The sequence below is a fragment of the Paroedura picta genome, chromosome 2, assembly GCF_049243985.1.
Source record: "Paroedura picta isolate Pp20150507F chromosome 2, Ppicta_v3.0, whole genome shotgun sequence".
NCBI classification, from domain to species: domain Eukaryota; kingdom Metazoa; phylum Chordata; class Lepidosauria; order Squamata; family Gekkonidae; genus Paroedura; species Paroedura picta.
The window spans coordinates 81,776,845-81,793,795 of NC_135370.1; the positions used below are offsets into that span (position 1 = coordinate 81,776,845).

Genomic DNA, 16,951 nt, shown 5'->3' on the forward strand with positions numbered 1-16,951 from the left:
ACCTCAGTATGTTGGCCTTTAGCAATAAAGTTCTTTCTGACCTGGGCCCCTCATATCTGATAGGCTGCCTCAACTTCAGTGTCTTCCTTGCTAGTTGGAGCCTGTGTTCTCTAAAATGCCTGTATCTACTGCAAGGGAAACTTACCTTTTCAGCAAGTGCCCCAGTGCTGAGGAATGGGCAGTCAAGGACATGCAGAAGGAGAACTTGTTCCACAGGACTTGCAAACTTTTATGTTTCACAGAGCTTTTTTAAAGGAGTGTGTGTTTTATTACACTTTTTATTGGATATCAGGATTCCTTTAAATTGCTTTTTATATTGATTGCAGTTACTTGATGATTTTTTCTGAATTTCTATGGGACTTTTATGACCTACTTAGAACTTTAGAGAAGATGCAATATACATTTTATTTTAAATAAATAAATGAAGTAGAAATATGATTAATGATATGCTCAAAATGAACACTGAACAAAATGAACACTGGGCAGCATCACTTTAGATCTTCTTGCCTTAAAAAATAGTCTGTAAGGTGCTGAGTTTGGCACTGATACTTACATCATTTCTTTTTTCTTTTTTTCTGTAGCTGGGTTCTGAGTGGACTGCCCCAGGAGAGTTCACAAAATTCAGCTCACAAGTTTCCAAGCCTATCCGGTAGGTGTTACCGCTGTGTTATCCCACTCTAAGCTTTGTTCTTTTCCAGATTTCCTTGAACCATATACTATAGCAAACATTGTTTATGAAGAAGCTTGTCAAGAGCAGTACTGGGAAGTGTTTGGGCAAATATTCCTGCATTTGACTGTGGAAGAAAAGTTCTCTTTTAAATACATCATTGTCTACAGTAAATAATTGGTAATGATTTAGCCAGGTTCATTTCACACTTTCTCACAGCACCCTCCCTTCCAGAATTAAACCATAAAAATCACTGCCATTAGATGGTTTGGAAGAAAGGAAGTTGACAGTTCATGGATTCCGGTCTATCTATGCCTGTTGGCCATGTTGGCTCAACAGAGACTCCCTGTTTGGCCACTGCTGGAAATAGAATGCCTTGCCAAAGGCTTCCACATTCTTAAACCAACACAAGGTGCTCTAACAGCATTTTATCTATTTAGAGAATGTCACTGGCGATCAACAATGACATCTCCCATTGTGGGGTGGTTGTTTTTTTTCCTTATTGAAGGGCAGCCAAAAGGGCAGGGAGAGAGCGTGAAAATTCACCTTTTCTCACCTGTGCCATTTCCCAACAAATCCTTTTCTCCCTCTTCCTAGCCATTATGAGTCCCAGTTGTTGTTTTTAAGTACCTGCATTTTCCCCCTGCGGGCAGATAAGGTAGGTGAAAATAAATGCCTGTTTCTAGGAGAAGGTGGTGTGGCAGGAAATGAATCACAGCCGTGATCAAAGTGACTAGTATTTAACATTTTAAAAGTGTTTTTTATTATATAGCCACAGTTCCTCTTCTCGGGAAAACTAACAATAAATTCCTATGCCTACTCTTCCACTGTGTTGTATAACATTAGGATAGTTCTGAAATGCTACAAAAAAAGAGGCAGCCAGAAATCATTTATTAAGAGTATAGAAGATTCCTTATTATTTCCTTAATAGTACTATTTATCCTTTATTTTAATCTGCTTTTAACTTTTAAAAGACCTTAAAGTCTCTATTGTGTGGGCTGTTAGAACAACTCTGTGACTTGGACCATCCTTTCGAGGTGAAGAACTGAAGCTGAAAGTGTGTAATCTGTGCAATGAGTGTCTGGCAGAGGGCGATCTCTAGGGCTTCCTCACGCAAAACCATTGCTGCCCCATAGTGCACCCTAAAGTGGGGAAATGGATCATTGTTTCTGGGTAAAATTGTTCTTTTATTAGCCCTTTCCTCCTCTCCTGCTTTGGCCTTTCTCCTGCATGTTCAATCCCAATGCTCTCCCCTCCCTTCTTTTTCCTTTTTCCAGCCTTGTCAGTTTAAACCTACTTTCTGTCTAGTTTTGGACCCTGTCATCTCCCACTACCTTTTCTTTGCCTTCTTTTTGACACTGCCACGGATGAAGCTGGCAGCTCTCTTCTGGGCTTGTCTTTGCCTGCTCCGTCAGTTTACTGTCAAGTGGGACTTTCCTTGATGCTTTAAAGAGGTGGTCTTTTTCATCCTTACAGTGAATTCTCTGTTCAGTATTACAGAGCTATAATACATGGTAGATTTTGTTCCTGTGCAGTGCATGGCCGGTGCTCTTTTCACATGCATGGACCTTTTGTCCTTCTCCAGCAAAGAGGGCTTATTTGGCACATGTCGGAAGCTGAGCTCGTAATGGTGGCACTCAAGCAAATGGCAGTCCAGGGTTAGGAGCCACTTTCTTCCTGGTGGCTGTCTGTGATCTCTTGTTCGGTGCCCTTTATAAATGCATTTATGCCCCTTGTGGCTTAGCCTCCTGTTTCTCTGTGATATATCCTGTGCTGTGCCCTCTGTCTGGCAGAAGAACACATGTGAAGAACAAGGGTGCGGCAGAGTTTTCTTGCTGAGGTCAGGACATAGAGCTCTGGAATTATAGTGAATATGCATTCTGAATGCTTATTGACTTCCCCAGCTGCTGGAAGAAGGAAATGAGGGAAACCATCCAAGCGCAAAAAGGAATATGAATGGACAAACACCTGCCTGGAGAATGAGGAGGCCCGAACCGAATGTGACTGCTGGATGCACTGCCAGATTCCCAGTCTTCCTCGGCCTTAGCAGGCACAATAAACGTGTGTGGGTGGTATTGGGGGCTTTGGCCTCATGGTGTTTCAGTAGGAGCATGCTACTAAAGCAATGAAGGGGACTGTAAAAAAAATCCAGCACATGTGGGAAATGCTGAGCCCTTTCAGCAGAAAAGCTTAGTAAATTAAGCCCAAATGAAGAAACACCGTTGGTTTCTTGTAAAAATACACCCAAAAGCAAACAAAACCAATAGGCAAAAGGTTGTGTCTTGAGATTTAGTAAATCCTAAATAATTTTGCAACCAGAACGGTTGCACACACAGAGAGAGATTATCTGGGGCACAACTGAAGAAGTGACCCCTTTACTGAAGAGCTGTTGCCTGTGTGAAATCCTGTACCTGTAATACGGGTGATGTTATATGATGTTATATTAAGACTACAATTGCAACTACTGAAGAAGCAATAGAAAGCAGGAGTGAATACCTGGGACCCCGTTCTGGTTGCAAAATTATTTAGGATTGCATTTAATAAATCTCAAGAAGACACAACCTTTCTTCTATTGGTTTAGTAAATGAAGCCAGCAGTTTCTATCCTCTGCTCCTCTAGCTGTGAAACCCAGAAGGTTAGATCTCACCGGCTGCCTGCCAGTTTCCACCTCCTCACAGAAGACCCCTAAAAGCTGATGCTGTGGGTCATGCGACCCTCATGGATGAGAAGCCAGAGGGGCTGAAATGAGGACACAGCCAGGCAAGGTCTGTCCTCCTCCCCTGTTCTGTTAGTGAGCAACAGCAAACTGCAACCCAGGATGAACCTGAAAGTCGTTTCTCATTTCAGCACTCAGAAGCCAATAGAGTCCAAACTACTTTCCACGTAGTTTTGTTTGAACCTGGCAGCTTAAGGCACCCCATATGGAGCACTGAAACTCATGCAATCAAACCCTACCTGCCCTGTTCTAGTGAGCAGCCATCATTTTAACTACAGGTTCCCAAAGCGGCAGGACTGAGTGAAAAGGCAAAACAAATGAGACGCTGAAGGATCCATAATCAGACCCTCCCAGCATCTTTTTAAACACCATTATGGCTGTGCTGAGTCCCAATTCAGATTGGAGTAGTAAGAAGAAGAATTTAATCTTTTCCACACGTTACACAACTGTAGGCCTTTTAAAAATGAATAATCAACATTTTGCTTTAATGAGTAAATAGCAGTGAAGGAGGACTCATTTTCTGTTAATGAAATTTTGTGAAGCTGGAAGACCCTTTTACACTCTTCACGCAGTCACTGTCCAAACTGCCTTTAAAAGACCATAGGGAATCCATGACTTTTTTATCTCATCTGACACAAGGGTTAAGTAGAATTCACAGTGGTGGGTTTGGTCCCATATTTTTCCTTTGGCGGATATTGGGAGGTGAGTCAGAAGAAAGGGGAGGGCTATATCCTGTTTATTTCATAACATCCCTAGCAAATTTAGAGACAACTCTGCAACCTTTTGTCTTCCTGGCTTACAGGTTATTTAATTTGTGAAATGGGAATTTCATTTCTTCATCCAGTTGTTTTCTTTTACTCAATCTAAGGTGACATTTTCTGCCACATCTTGGAGGAGATGCACATACATATCTATGTCTTCTCAGTGATTCAGTTTGAGTTTAGAACACTATGAAAGAATTCAGAACATAGATAGCCTGTTAGATAAGTGTATGTTGGGGATGCGATTAATTTCAGAAAGTACAGTTTTCCCCCAACATCACCAAAAGTTTAGTGACAGGTGGAAGTTAACTGCATGCTTCTACGAAGGCGGGGTGGGCATTAACAGTGGGTGAGGACCGTTCAGGCAGAGAAGTAATGGCCACTGGGCAACCTATGTGCCTCTCTCAATCTTCCAGCCTCTGTTGTTCAGGCCACAGCTGATTCCCTCTTGCACTGCGAAGACAAGGGAGTGGTTTGGCTCAAGCAGTATACTGAGCCTGGACTTCCCAAGGATCAGAAGGTCTAAGAATATGTGCTGCCATTGTGCTGACTGGCTGCCCCTTACTTTCCTGAGCACTGAAGCAAAGACACCATGACATTCTTCCTTCAGGGCTGGAAAAGCTGGGACAGCTAGCCAGTTCTGAAGTGGCTTGTGACTCTCAGGCATGCTGCATTCAGGCACTGGTGAAATTCCACATGTTTCTGACAACTGTTCATCAAATTTCCCAGCCTTGGAAAAGGGACGTGTCAGTGGGTGTACTAATGCAGAGGCCTCTCTGAACTATTTCTTTGGCTATGTTCTGGCTTCATGGTCAACCAAAGTTAAGGGGAAATGTGCATGAATCTGAATCTGTACTATTAACTGTTTGCTCTAAGCTGAATTTTAATTGTGGTTTACAATCCCAGTTAGTTGGGGGTGGAAGTAATCCACTTGCAATTGGACAGAATTAGTAACCAGACTAGTTTTTAACTGTGATTCTCTATGTTAGAAGACAGCAAAGGAGTGAGGAGTGAGCTTGGCAACAAGCCAGATTGCTGATCATTGTCCCTTAATTGTCTTCAGTTAAGTGAAATTAAGAGCAGCAAAGGGTTATCTTTTGCATCTAAAACTTAGTTTTAAAATCTACACTGTCTGAAATGCTGAACTGATTCTGAATTATATAAATCCAAAAACTAACTTTAAACCACACACTTGCTCTTTAAATCAATCCTCAGTTTTGTTTCATTCCAGGGATAACTTGATGCAGGGCTGGATCCAGACAACTGGCAAATTCCATCTTCCTGTTGCAGCCCCCCATGACATTCCTTAGGGTCCCCTATCCCCCCCCCCCCCCAGGAGCAGCATTATGTGGAAATCAGTGGGCTGCAGTGGGAAGGGAGAGACAGGAAAGTTCCATCCTGCCATTTGGAAACTTAGCCTGAATTCAACTCAGTCTATTCCCAAGGGCTTGTTGGATTCCTGTCCAAGACTTGCTTGTAACCATTGTTATAAAGGGGAGGAACTGGTTCCTGGAGGTTTGTGTTTGGCTTACAAAGAAAGCTTCCAGCACCCTGTGGTCTCCTATTTAAAAGTACTGGTTGTGCACTGCAGATTCCCTTGCAGATGATTAGTTGTGGACAATTCATTACTATAATCTAATTAGAGAGCAATTGAGAGAAAGTGGGAAGAAAGGGCGGAGATTGTTTCTGATGGAAGGAATCATTTGGATGCATTTGCCATACATCGTTGCATGAAGCAGCTGATTGGAGCCCAGCCAGCTTGGCTAGCAAGAGCTTGGTCTATGTCCCAGAGTCCCAAAGGGAAGTTAGAAGGACTCCCCCCCCCCCAAGTGAACCACAGCTGTGCTGAACTGGCCTTGGCATCCCTAATTGACATATCCTGGTTACACATAGCAATACATACTAATGGCAAGGAATTTGTTCAAGGACAGCTAGAGAGATGGATCTAATTCACCTTGTGATCACTGTGCAGTGAAATTACACAAAACTAGGGGCAAAGCCCGTTGTCTCCAAGAATACAACGGGCGCTAGAGCTTGGCAGTGGGAAGAGGAAGGGGAGGAGTTGTCCAGTCTGTAAGGGCATGGGGTTGAATGTGTGTGTTCTGTGGGAGGTTGTGGTGGCATGGTGGCAAATGAGGGTATGGGTGGGGAGATATGGGTGTCAAGAACCTGTGGGGTGAAAAGGGCTGGCGCAGCCTGTGTTCTCATCCCTCTTGGCAGCCCTACTGACCTCCTCTACCTGCAGTGGTCAGGAGCAGACTGGCAGCCAGACTGGGCTGGGTGAATGGAATTTTGGTCTGTCCTAGTGAGGGGCCAATAGGAAGGCGCTTCACGTGCCTCCTCATTGACCGCTTGGCCCTTGCGTGGCACGGAGGGGTGAATCAGAAGCCGCTTTGCAGCTCCTGATTCGCCCCTCCAAGTTTTTATCATGGACAGAGCCCTTCCTAACTCCTCCCCAATAGCCCTTAGGGCTTTATTTAACCGCAGGAGTGGTTAAAGATGGTTACATAGGCCTGGCTCTACAATGTTCTTAGACCAGCAGTGCTTTTTTTCCTGTATTGGTATCAAGATGTCAAATGACTCAGCCGCTATACTTGAAGCTTCTGCTTTTTGCTGTCCTCCTCCTCCTGTTAGCCAGGTGTTTGTCATGAACTAAGGGTGCTCTCTTTTAGTGGACAAGGAAAACTGAGACGATCCTCTTAGAAAAAAGATCAGCATTGTATTAAGTCCAAGAGGGTACATCTGGAAACTTCACAACAGGAACAATCTATTGCTAAGAACAGCTATACTAGGCTAGATACAGGTGTCCCCCCTCAGCCCTCATCTGCATTTTAAACTCTTGCCATTTACACTTCCCATGGTGGAAAAGCTTTAATCTACAAAGACCTGTTAGAACAAAATGAAAGTCACAGTTTTCATACCTGGTGACCGACAGAACATGCATGCTCCAGAGAGCATCATGAAGGACACGCTGCATTTCCTGGGAACAAGCTACTTGCGGCTGGAGACAAAGGGAGGAGGGAATAAGAGAGCAGGAGACGAGCCTGTAAAGCCTCGTGGGACTTTGGTTCACCTTATGGCTACACTATATGGCATGTGTTCATGTAACTGGCAAATGGAGGTGCATTGTCTGCACAAACACAAACAGCACTCTTTGAGGGGGGTTTAACCCTCTCTACATCTTTTTAAAGTGCTCAGATTTTTCTGCAGAGCTGGGGCGAGGGGTCCCTAAGTTTGCAGAAAAATCTGCTTCTTCTCTTCATGGCCTCAATTCACAGATATAAGTTTCTGCAGATGGAGCCATGTGGGAATTTTCTTTCTTTCTTTCTTTCTTTCTTTCTTTCTTTCTTTCTTTCTTTCTTTCTTTCTTTCTTTCTTTCTTTCTTTCTTTCTTTCTTTCTACATATCCCACTATTCCTGGCCAGCCAGCTTGAGGCGTTTATATTTAGATATACTGATGTATTTAAGATGTTGAATTATTCAGTAAAGAGATTGTTTTGGCAATTCTGCTCTCTGAAGCATGGGTAATTATTAGCTTTATTAGATACCCCACTTCAGACATTTTGCCTACAAACTTGTACGTGGGAGCAGGAAGAGGTGGGGCAACCTGCCACTGTTCAAACATCAGGCGGTAGCACAGTGTGGAGCCTCCCATGTGGTAAACCATGTAATTGCATGAGGAAGGAGCAAGTAACCACCTCCCTTTTCTCCATGTGTGTTTGGACCTTATTTCCTTTCCTTGAAACCTCAAAGTTTTATCAGCTTGCAGAGTTTCTGCTGTTGTGGGACAAACACAATATCCCAAGTGTATGATGTCTTGGGCTACTTCAGGCTGAGAGCATCTTTTCTTGTGGTGTTAGAGATGGATGTGGTTACCATGGTAGCAGCACGCAAGGCACCAAGCTGGTGAACGTGTTTGAGAAGGGTTTCAGGAGCCCTCTGTTTTCAGTTATCAGGGCTGAGAGGCAGCGGAGTTAGTACAGCACGGTCTCAGCTGCAAATGTAGCTTTCATGTCTAGCTTCTGTCAGTTGGTTGGGGGCATCTGTGATACTTGGAATGGCTGACAGTATTCACTCCAAGACTGTGTTCTATATCTGCGACCCCTTGTAGCTCACTACCACCTTTTCCTTCATTAGTACTCTACGGTTGCTTTCCAGGTGTTTCTTGTTTTACTTCCTGGGCCAAGCCCTTATAAAGGTTGTATGTATCCTAAGTGCTGCAACACAGCCTCGAATCTGACTCAAAATTGTGCCTCTGTAAATAATTTGAGACTAAAGAGCTGGACTGTTTAGACCCATCACAGGTGTACAGAGAGAGCGGGACATATGTAGGTGGTGTCTGATACAGACTCTGTTACTAAAGGAAGCTATGGCCAGGGCTTCCAGGAATTGGCCAGCAAAGTGCTCTGTATGCTATGGGTACAGTTGCCTCTCTCCATCCCTCACCGCATAATACCCATTTTCAGTCTCCTGCATCATCTGTCTCTCCCTCCCAGCATTTACTTGTAAAGTTGGGGAGATGCTTTAGTTAGCAACATTGATTCATAGGATACTGGAACTGACCTCCCTTCACTTTATTTCCCTGCAGTCCGCTGCCTCAGGCACTTTTCTTTTCAGTCCCACATACTTTCAGGATCAAAGCTTAGCTCAGAGAAAAGTGCTTGGGGCAATGGACTCCAGGAGGTATAATGCGGGGGGGGGGGGGAAGGGGGATATTCAGCCCCCTCTTTGTATTTGCATGGGGCAGGCATGATTTTTAAAAGTGACTGCTGACATCATACCTTGTTTGACCTTTAGATTTTATGTAGAAGTTTTTCCGTATCCAAAGCAATTTGTATATTTTTTTTTCCAGTAATCCGTGTCTTTCGTGACCTCATTCCCACTTTCCTGTGTCACTTTTTACATTCCTCCCTTTCCATTTCTCTTACAACAACCCTGATATGAGCCATTATTTATGTGTTTTAACTGAATTATTTTATGTTAACCTATATTTTAATTGCTTAAGCATTTTAGGTTTTTTGTGCCTTGTGAACCTTCATGGAGTGGTGAAGCAACACAAAAATATTTTCCATTAATTAATTCAAAGCTTGAGTCCAGTGGCACCTTTAAGACAGCAAGGTTTAACACTGGTTATAAGCTTTTGTGTAAATGTGCACTTCTTCAGAAAAATTGAAACAGACTTCCTCTAAACTGAAACCTGTAGATAGCAGCAAATCAGCATACAGATAATAAGAGTGAACAACAGATGTGAGATCAAAGTTTGAGTCCAGTGGCACTATTAAGACCAACACAATTTACTTCTGGGTACAAGTAACAATTGAGTGATTTAGTAGGTATCATGGGATAAAAACCCAATATCTCTGTTTAAGCCCAGAACACTCAGGTTCTAATAACTTGTAATTCAGCACTCTCTCATTCCTGACTGTTTCTGAAATTCCTTTGCAATAAAACAACTACTTTAAGGCCCCCTATTGAGCACCTAAGCTATATGTATTGCTCATTTATTTAGGCATCTTGACTCTATGCCTTCCTAGCAACTAACCCCCCACCCTCTCTCTACCTATATGTAAGACTTGAGGGAGTGTGCGTGCACATGAAAGTTCGTACCCAGGGCTTTTCTGCATGCCATAAATGTAGCATCTTGCTTACCCCGTGAGGACGTTATATTCCGGCTGCTCCGTATGACATCACCAACCTTCCACGTCTGGCCAGCAAACTGCTTGCTACATCTGCCATTTTAAAGCACTAGTTGGGGAAACACAAAAAGTGGATTAACCAACCTAAAAAGCACTATCACACAACAAACAACCAGCAGGCCACTAGCAAAACAAATGTATGGAGTCAAAGAAGGCCATTTCAAGGCCATTCGCGGTCAGGGCCCAGTGTACCTGAGGGACCGCCTCCCTGCCTATGCCCCTAAAAGAGCTCTGCGCTCCACCGCCACCAACCGGCTAATGGTCCCTGGCCCTAAAGAAGTCCGCCTGGTCTCGACCAGGGCCAGAACATTCTCTGTCCTGGCCCCCACCTGGTGGAACGAGCTCCCGGAGGAGATCAGGGCCCTGACGGAGCTTAAACAGTTCCGCAGGGCCTGCAAAAAGGAGCTCCTCCGCCAGGCATTTGGTTGAGACCAGGCACAACCAACAGCGAATGAAGGCAGTTCATAATTAGTTTCTAATTATGAGAAAATGTGTATGTTGCCATGAGAATATACTATGCAGATTAAGTGAGTTTCCATACATCTGCAAAGTTTATTCCATGAGTGCACAATATAGGCATGTTTTGTGCGGAAGGAAGGAAGGAAGGAAGGAAGGAAGGAAGGAAGGAAGGAAGGAAGGAAGGAAGGAAGGAAGGAAGGAAGGAAGGAAGGAAGGAAGGAAGGAAGGAAGGAAGGAAGGAAGGAAGGAAGGAAGATACAGGATGTTACATAGACCAGGGGTAGTCAACCTGTGGTCCTCCAGATGTTCATGGACTACAATTCCCATGAGCCCCTGCCAGCAAACGCTGCCAGGGGCTTATGGGAATTGTAGTCCATGAACATCTGGAGGACCACAGGTTGATGACCCCTGACATAGACCATCTTTTGAGACAACAACTTCTAGCAACTTTCCTGTTCAGCCTATATTAGAACCAGGGGAGTCATGACACTTTGCAAGACACTGGGAATTGTCTAAACAGTACTTGTTTTTTATCCTTCTAGTAGTATCAGCTAAATCACACTGAAGCTTTCTGTAATAATGCAGCTTGTTCTTCCCAGTGAGGAAACTGCTAAGTGAAAGCCAGATACCAGCGTTGTCCAGCTTGCCTTTCTCTGTCAATGGATTCCAACAGTGCTGAAGATTCAGTTCAGAGCAGGGTGGGTGGCAGCTGCTTTTGCCAGTGTTATCTATGAGATTACTGGATGCAATGCCTCTTTTCCATAGCCCCCAGCATCTGATGTAGCTAAGAATTCTCCCAAGGGTATGGTAGTTCCATGATGGCAGCATACAAGCATTGTAGTCCTGCAATGGTGGGAAGGCCCTTGCTGTTTTCTAATGATCCCTTTTTGTTTCCTACACAGACTACTCTCCTCCAGGCACTACTACTTTGAGCTCCTCCACAAGCAAGATGACCATGGGTCAGATCATGTGGAAGTTGGTGTGAGTAAACCCTTTCCTCTTCAGCCAGAATTGCCTTTTAGGACATTTTTTTAAGGGCTGGGAAACAGAAACACCTCTGGCTAAACATTTTGATAGTAAATAAAATCTTCCATTTTCATCAAATAATCATCAATACTCAAAAAGGGATTTTTAACAAAACTCCAGTTTAGTCAGTTTTAAAATGAACGGAGGCCTTGTTTGCAATTACTAGTTGGGAAATGGTATCAGGGCTTGAAGTACCCCAGAGCACAACATGTCAAGGAAATCAGATAAATCAAGCAAGAGAAAACTGTTTACATGTGTTTTTCTTAGCCTCTTTAATTGGTTTTACCATAAAGCAGTGGGAGATAAAAGATCAGTCCCTATGCCTTTTCTCTCTTGTTGCTTTACAACAAGATTTACATTTAAATCTTAAAATTAATTGTGTCCCTCTCCTGGGAGGGAACCCATGGACAATGGGCAAGAGATTTCCTAGCCGGTAATTTCTTAAAACTCTTTTATTCTCACGATGATAAAATGTCTCCCCTTACCTAGTCATTTTAAAACAATCCTATTTTCATGACTCTCAGTGGAATTGTGTTCCCTTTACAGAAGCCTGCACTGCAGGCTACTGGAGGTGAAATATTAGTCTTTTTAAAGAGGTTCCATTCATCCTGCTTCTAAATTAAAAGCAAGAAGAGCCATTCCATACGAATTCTCTCTCTTTCTACTGGCTGCTGGCCCTGTTGTGAAAAATAATTCTAGGTCACCCCTGCAAGTGAAAAATATCACATGGGATGATCTTTGCTTCAATATGATGTGTACAAATTGCCTGTTTGCTCTGAGCAGGGAAGAAACCCATATGCATGTAAGGTTGTTGCATGCAAGGTTGTTCTCCCTGCTCATCATCCACTTAGCATGTCTGCATAAACGTGAATTTGCAGGATGAGCCGCATATGGGCCTGTCCAAAGCCAAGTGTGTAATCTATTTGCACAATATCCAGAAACTTGTCAGACATTACAAACCACCCCCACCCCCGGCATCAGAATTAGCACCATTAAGGCTTCAGCCTCCAGTGGGCAACATTATATCCCACCTGATAGTTGGGAGGAGGCCAAGGCTTTTTTGCTGTGAGGGAGGGGATGTTACTTGCACCAGAGGCGATTATGCTCTGTTGCCAGACTGGCAGAAGTGCACGGCCTGCAGTGAGTTTCTGCAGAGCACAGTCAGAGCGGAAAGAGAAGAGCTTCATTAGGTGTTATGAGTGGGATAAGGAGGGGCTAGCCTTGATGGGGTGTGCCACTGAAATCTGGCTGACTTGTGTGTGCACATTGCATAACTGGTACAGCAGGAAACAATGCTTTGGGGTTGTTTTAAAGCTGAAAACAGACTTTTGTAAAAAAAGAAAATGGGTCCACAGTGGCCTGCGTTGGGTGGTGGGGAAGGCATTCATTGTCATGGTGGGATAGGTCGTATCCACTAGGTAACTGTGGCACTAGTGCAGCCACACAGGAGTCCAATATTGTTGTTTGAGTGCTCAGGAGGGGCGGAGGAAACTGGGAGTGGAATGCATACTTCTTTGGGAAGCTTTTTTCTCTCAAGAAGGTTTTGAGACAAGCTTTCCATGTAAGGTGACCAGATTTTAACATTGGTAAAGCGGGACACCATTGACTGGGGGGGGGGGGTTCTTGATTTAAAATTTGGTTGATATGGAACAACAAAACGTTTCATAGAATGCATAGAACACAAAAATAGTATTGTAATATATATATTTTTTATTTCAACATAAGTACAATTGGCCAGGTACCCCCAGATGTCCCTCCAAAAGTGGGACAATCTGGTCACCTTATCCATGGGGCAAAAATACCAGCCTGAGTGCATAAGTGGGGACTGTGGCAGGCCGCATTCTGGGCCAAGTCATAATCCTCATTTTTTACATCCCTGCCAGCTGTTTTCACTTCAGGCCCTCCATCCCCATGTTAACATGCATTCAAAGGCACACACGTGAACGGACTCTTCCACTTTTCTCTCTCTTTCAGTGGCGCGTTTTCCTTCCTAGCTTCAAGTTTGAAGTGGTTGATTCCCCCTACATCTCACTGTATGCAGGTAAAACCCTTGTGTGAACTTGTTCAACGAGTCCTCTTGCAGCACAGCATTTTAGGCTGTAAATGGGCACATGGACAATATATGTGCACAAATGATACAGGCATAATATATATAAAGCATGCTTGTATAACAAGCAGTTTGCATGCATAACCTGCAAAATTCTATATGGTTAAAAAGTCTTGCCTCTATTGAACACTTTTTCTATACTAAAAAAACACAAACCTTACGCCATGAATCTCATCTTTTTAGCCGAATGAGTATGGGAGATGTACTCGGCCAGTAAGGGGATTCAAGTGCTTGCCCATAACCCCTTGCCTCAGAACAATTGCATTGGTCTCAGAAATAGAAACTGGTCTGCTGCACAGAGTTAACTTCCCAATGCAGTGCTCAGACCAGGCAGTAGCCTCCCTCCTACACTACAAGATTTCTTTTTCTGCTGTGCTCATCACCAGCTGTCCACATAGCTCTTCTGAGTCCTTCGTTCCCCCTCACTTGGCTAGCTGATAGTTTCTTTCAGCCACCCTCCTGCTGCCCTCACAGTCTGCCACATTCAAGTGGGATGCTCCCCAAAGCAGGCCAGCCTGTCCAGCTCTAGTCTTTTGCAGATGTCACCTTGCCATAGTATGATTATCCAGGTGAAAACCATGCTGAAGTATGTAACCTTTAGACTGAGGAAATATGGCGTCCTGTGCTCGATTAACTTCCGTTCACCTGAATTTGTGGAAGGTACAGAATATAGGAAAAACAAGAAGCATAGAATTGCTGCTGTGATTCTTATTGGAGTGATTTTGGTTTTCAAGCATAAATTTGGCAGCCACTGATGAGCCTTTGTATTTACTTTTCTACTAAACCAGGAGAGCTAAGACCCAAATCCTGTACACACTAATGTATTAATACTTCCCATTAAAATCAGTGGCCCGTATCCTACCATTTTACTCGGCAACATCAGAAGTCATCCCCCAGCATAAGATGCCTTCCTCCAACTTTGCTCTTACTCCAATGGTAGAGCCAGTTAAGTTCAAAGAACTTGATCCAGCACAAGTAGTAGTATCTCTACTAGTTCTTCCCCTGAAATAGTGTGGCTCCCAATATTCACAACAGGGTGGGGCACAAGCAAAGTGAGTGTGTTTGCAGGGTGAGAAAACAGGCTAGTTAAACAGTGCCTGAAGAGCAAACAAGTGAGCTGTGTGGTAGTGATAGTTTGTCATGAGCACTCATAAAAAGCAAAGGGAGCAAGCATGGCTGAGTTCAACAGCATGTGTATAGCATTGCCTGGTAGACCTTGTGAGTGTCCATGGTAGCACTTGTGGGTGTGCTGTAGAAGAAGGAGCAGTCCTTCTTCAGCTACTGCTTTCACTCTGAGCCTGTGTTGGTCTTAAAGCAGCACCAAAGCACCCCTGGCAACCACCCGTCAGCCACGATTCCCAAAGCTGAGTTATGAGCACCTGTCTTGTAAGCAGGGATGGATAGTGTTGAGTTTAATTAAATCCATAGATCTTCTGCTTCCTTCCTCATAACCTGGCCTAACAGCAGAAGGTGCTTGATGAATAGATCCCTGCCTGGCACTCAATACATACGGTGTCTCTAATTAAGCATCCTGTGGAAAGTGGAGATAAGGTGGAAGGGATGGGCTAGTCAGTCTCTTCAGCACCAAAGTACAAGGACTGGATTGGCATGAGAGGAATAGTAGCAATTGGGGTATTGACAGAAGTGCCTGCAAGACAGATGTGGTGTGAGGGGATATTTCCTTCTGGCTGCATCCGTCACAGTGAGTTTCCTCCTCTGCCCTCTGATCTGCAGCTTGAACCCCACAAGGAGTGATACCCCCCCCCCGTTATTCCACTTCCTGCTTGCAGCTCTTTACTGTGCTGAGGGGCAGGTATTAAGCAGGAGTAATTGCAATCAGGGGTACAAGTAGCTGTGTCATTCTTCATGAGAAGGCTAAAACATCTTCTCTTAGCACTTAGGTAATGTAAAGATAATATTATCTCTACATATCAAAAAGGGTTCTGACGCTGTGTCCACAAGCACAGAAGTCAATTTGTTGTTGATGTGTTCACCTAACCCATGCAGTCTATGCTACCACTCGTGCAAATAGGATTGAACTTCAAGGGCCACATGAGAATATTGCTGGTGCAATCAGAGGAATAAGTACCATATGTCAGCACTGGGCTGGAAAGTAGTGTTGTCAGTAAGAACTTCATACCCAGCCTGACTCATCCGTTCCCTGCCCACCCACTCAATCCTCTCAAGCATTTCCTAACCCTGTTCTAGTTACCCAATCTCCTGCCTGCTTATCCTTGCCTCAAAGTTACTTCTTCTTCTTCTTCTTTCTCCCCCTGCTTTGAAAAACATTAAATTCTGGGTTCCTTATTTTAACATGATCTATATGTATTAAAAACCAGATTGTCTAAAAGCTTCCATCAGAGATTTGACATTTTCCACAGCTCAGATTGCTCAAGGATGAACCAAACCTTTAAAATGCCCCAAGAGAGCTACAGAAAGAACCTGCCAAACATCAAGAAATCAGTGCAGTTAATATGTTATAGCATGCAACAAAACAGTTGTGTTAATATGTTATAGCATGCAACAAGGAGAAGTTAGCTGTTCACGGAGGCCTCTTTTGGGAATACCATATTTTATGTATTAATTCAATTTATAGACTGCCGCCCCCAGCAAGCTGGCTCACAGCGGTTCACAAAAAAAATATATGAACATATGAACATAGGACACTGTTGTTGTTGTTGTTGTTTTTTACTAAATCCAACTGCTAGTCTACCAGCATCACTTTTCTCTACTCTGACTGACAGTAGCTTTTCCAGGTTGACCAGTAGACTCTTGTACTTCACCTCCTATCTGATCCTCTTAGCAGAAAATGTTGTTGATTACATGGGACCTTCTAAGCAACATTAGCAGGGCCTTTGAGCCAAAAAGGCATCTTTCCATATCTGCCACTGCAATGCATAAATAGCCTTTCCATTCATTTCCTTTGCTTAGAAACTCCCCAATTTGGCCTTGGCCTTCTTTTTTTATTATTACGATTTCAGTTTATTCAGTGTTCTTAAGAAAACATGTTTGTGACATAAAATGTAACAACAAAACCTGTAGAATATGCTCAATGTGGTCTTCATCCATCTTTTTAAAATACATTATTAATACAGTACTTTCATAGCCCTTGCAAGATAAAATATATATCTTCTCCACACCTGATAAAATTGCTTTATTATTTCTTCCAACATTTTCCTAGGATCATATCCTGTTCCAAATCTAATTAAAGACTGTTATTTTTCCACCAGCAGCCTGGCTGTGCAACCTATATATATTCCCAAGCCCTCTTTATTCATTTCAATGCACTCCCAAGTCCCTCACCCAGTCCCTTTCCTAAACTGGCATTCAACAACATTGCTCTTGTCAGGAGCCACCTTGAAAACTTTTGTCTTGGATTTCTACCAGTACAGGTTCATCTCACACTTCATCCCATTGGGAAGTGCCTGGATCAGAGTGAGCTCCAGACTAGAATGAGCACAAAGCTGTTGCCGCAAGGGACTGGCTGACAAGGCTGCCTCTTGCTTTATTGTACTCGCT

The 16,951-nt window shown here is 43.6% G+C and overlaps 1 protein-coding gene across 3 annotated transcripts in view; it reads left to right on the top strand.

Annotated features, from left to right (window-relative positions):
• The window catches only part of B4GALNT4 (beta-1,4-N-acetyl-galactosaminyltransferase 4), a 226,960-nt gene that overhangs the window by 184,077 nt on the left and 25,932 nt on the right, over positions 1-16,951 (top strand). For all 3 annotated transcript variants that reach the window (XM_077321246.1, XM_077321245.1, XM_077321247.1), the window contains 3 exons: positions 582-649; positions 11,202-11,280; positions 13,300-13,366. In XM_077321246.1, coding sequence (XP_077177361.1) covers positions 582-649; positions 11,202-11,280; positions 13,300-13,366 — 214 coding nt within the window. The remainder of the gene's footprint in view (positions 1-581; positions 650-11,201; positions 11,281-13,299; positions 13,367-16,951) is intronic.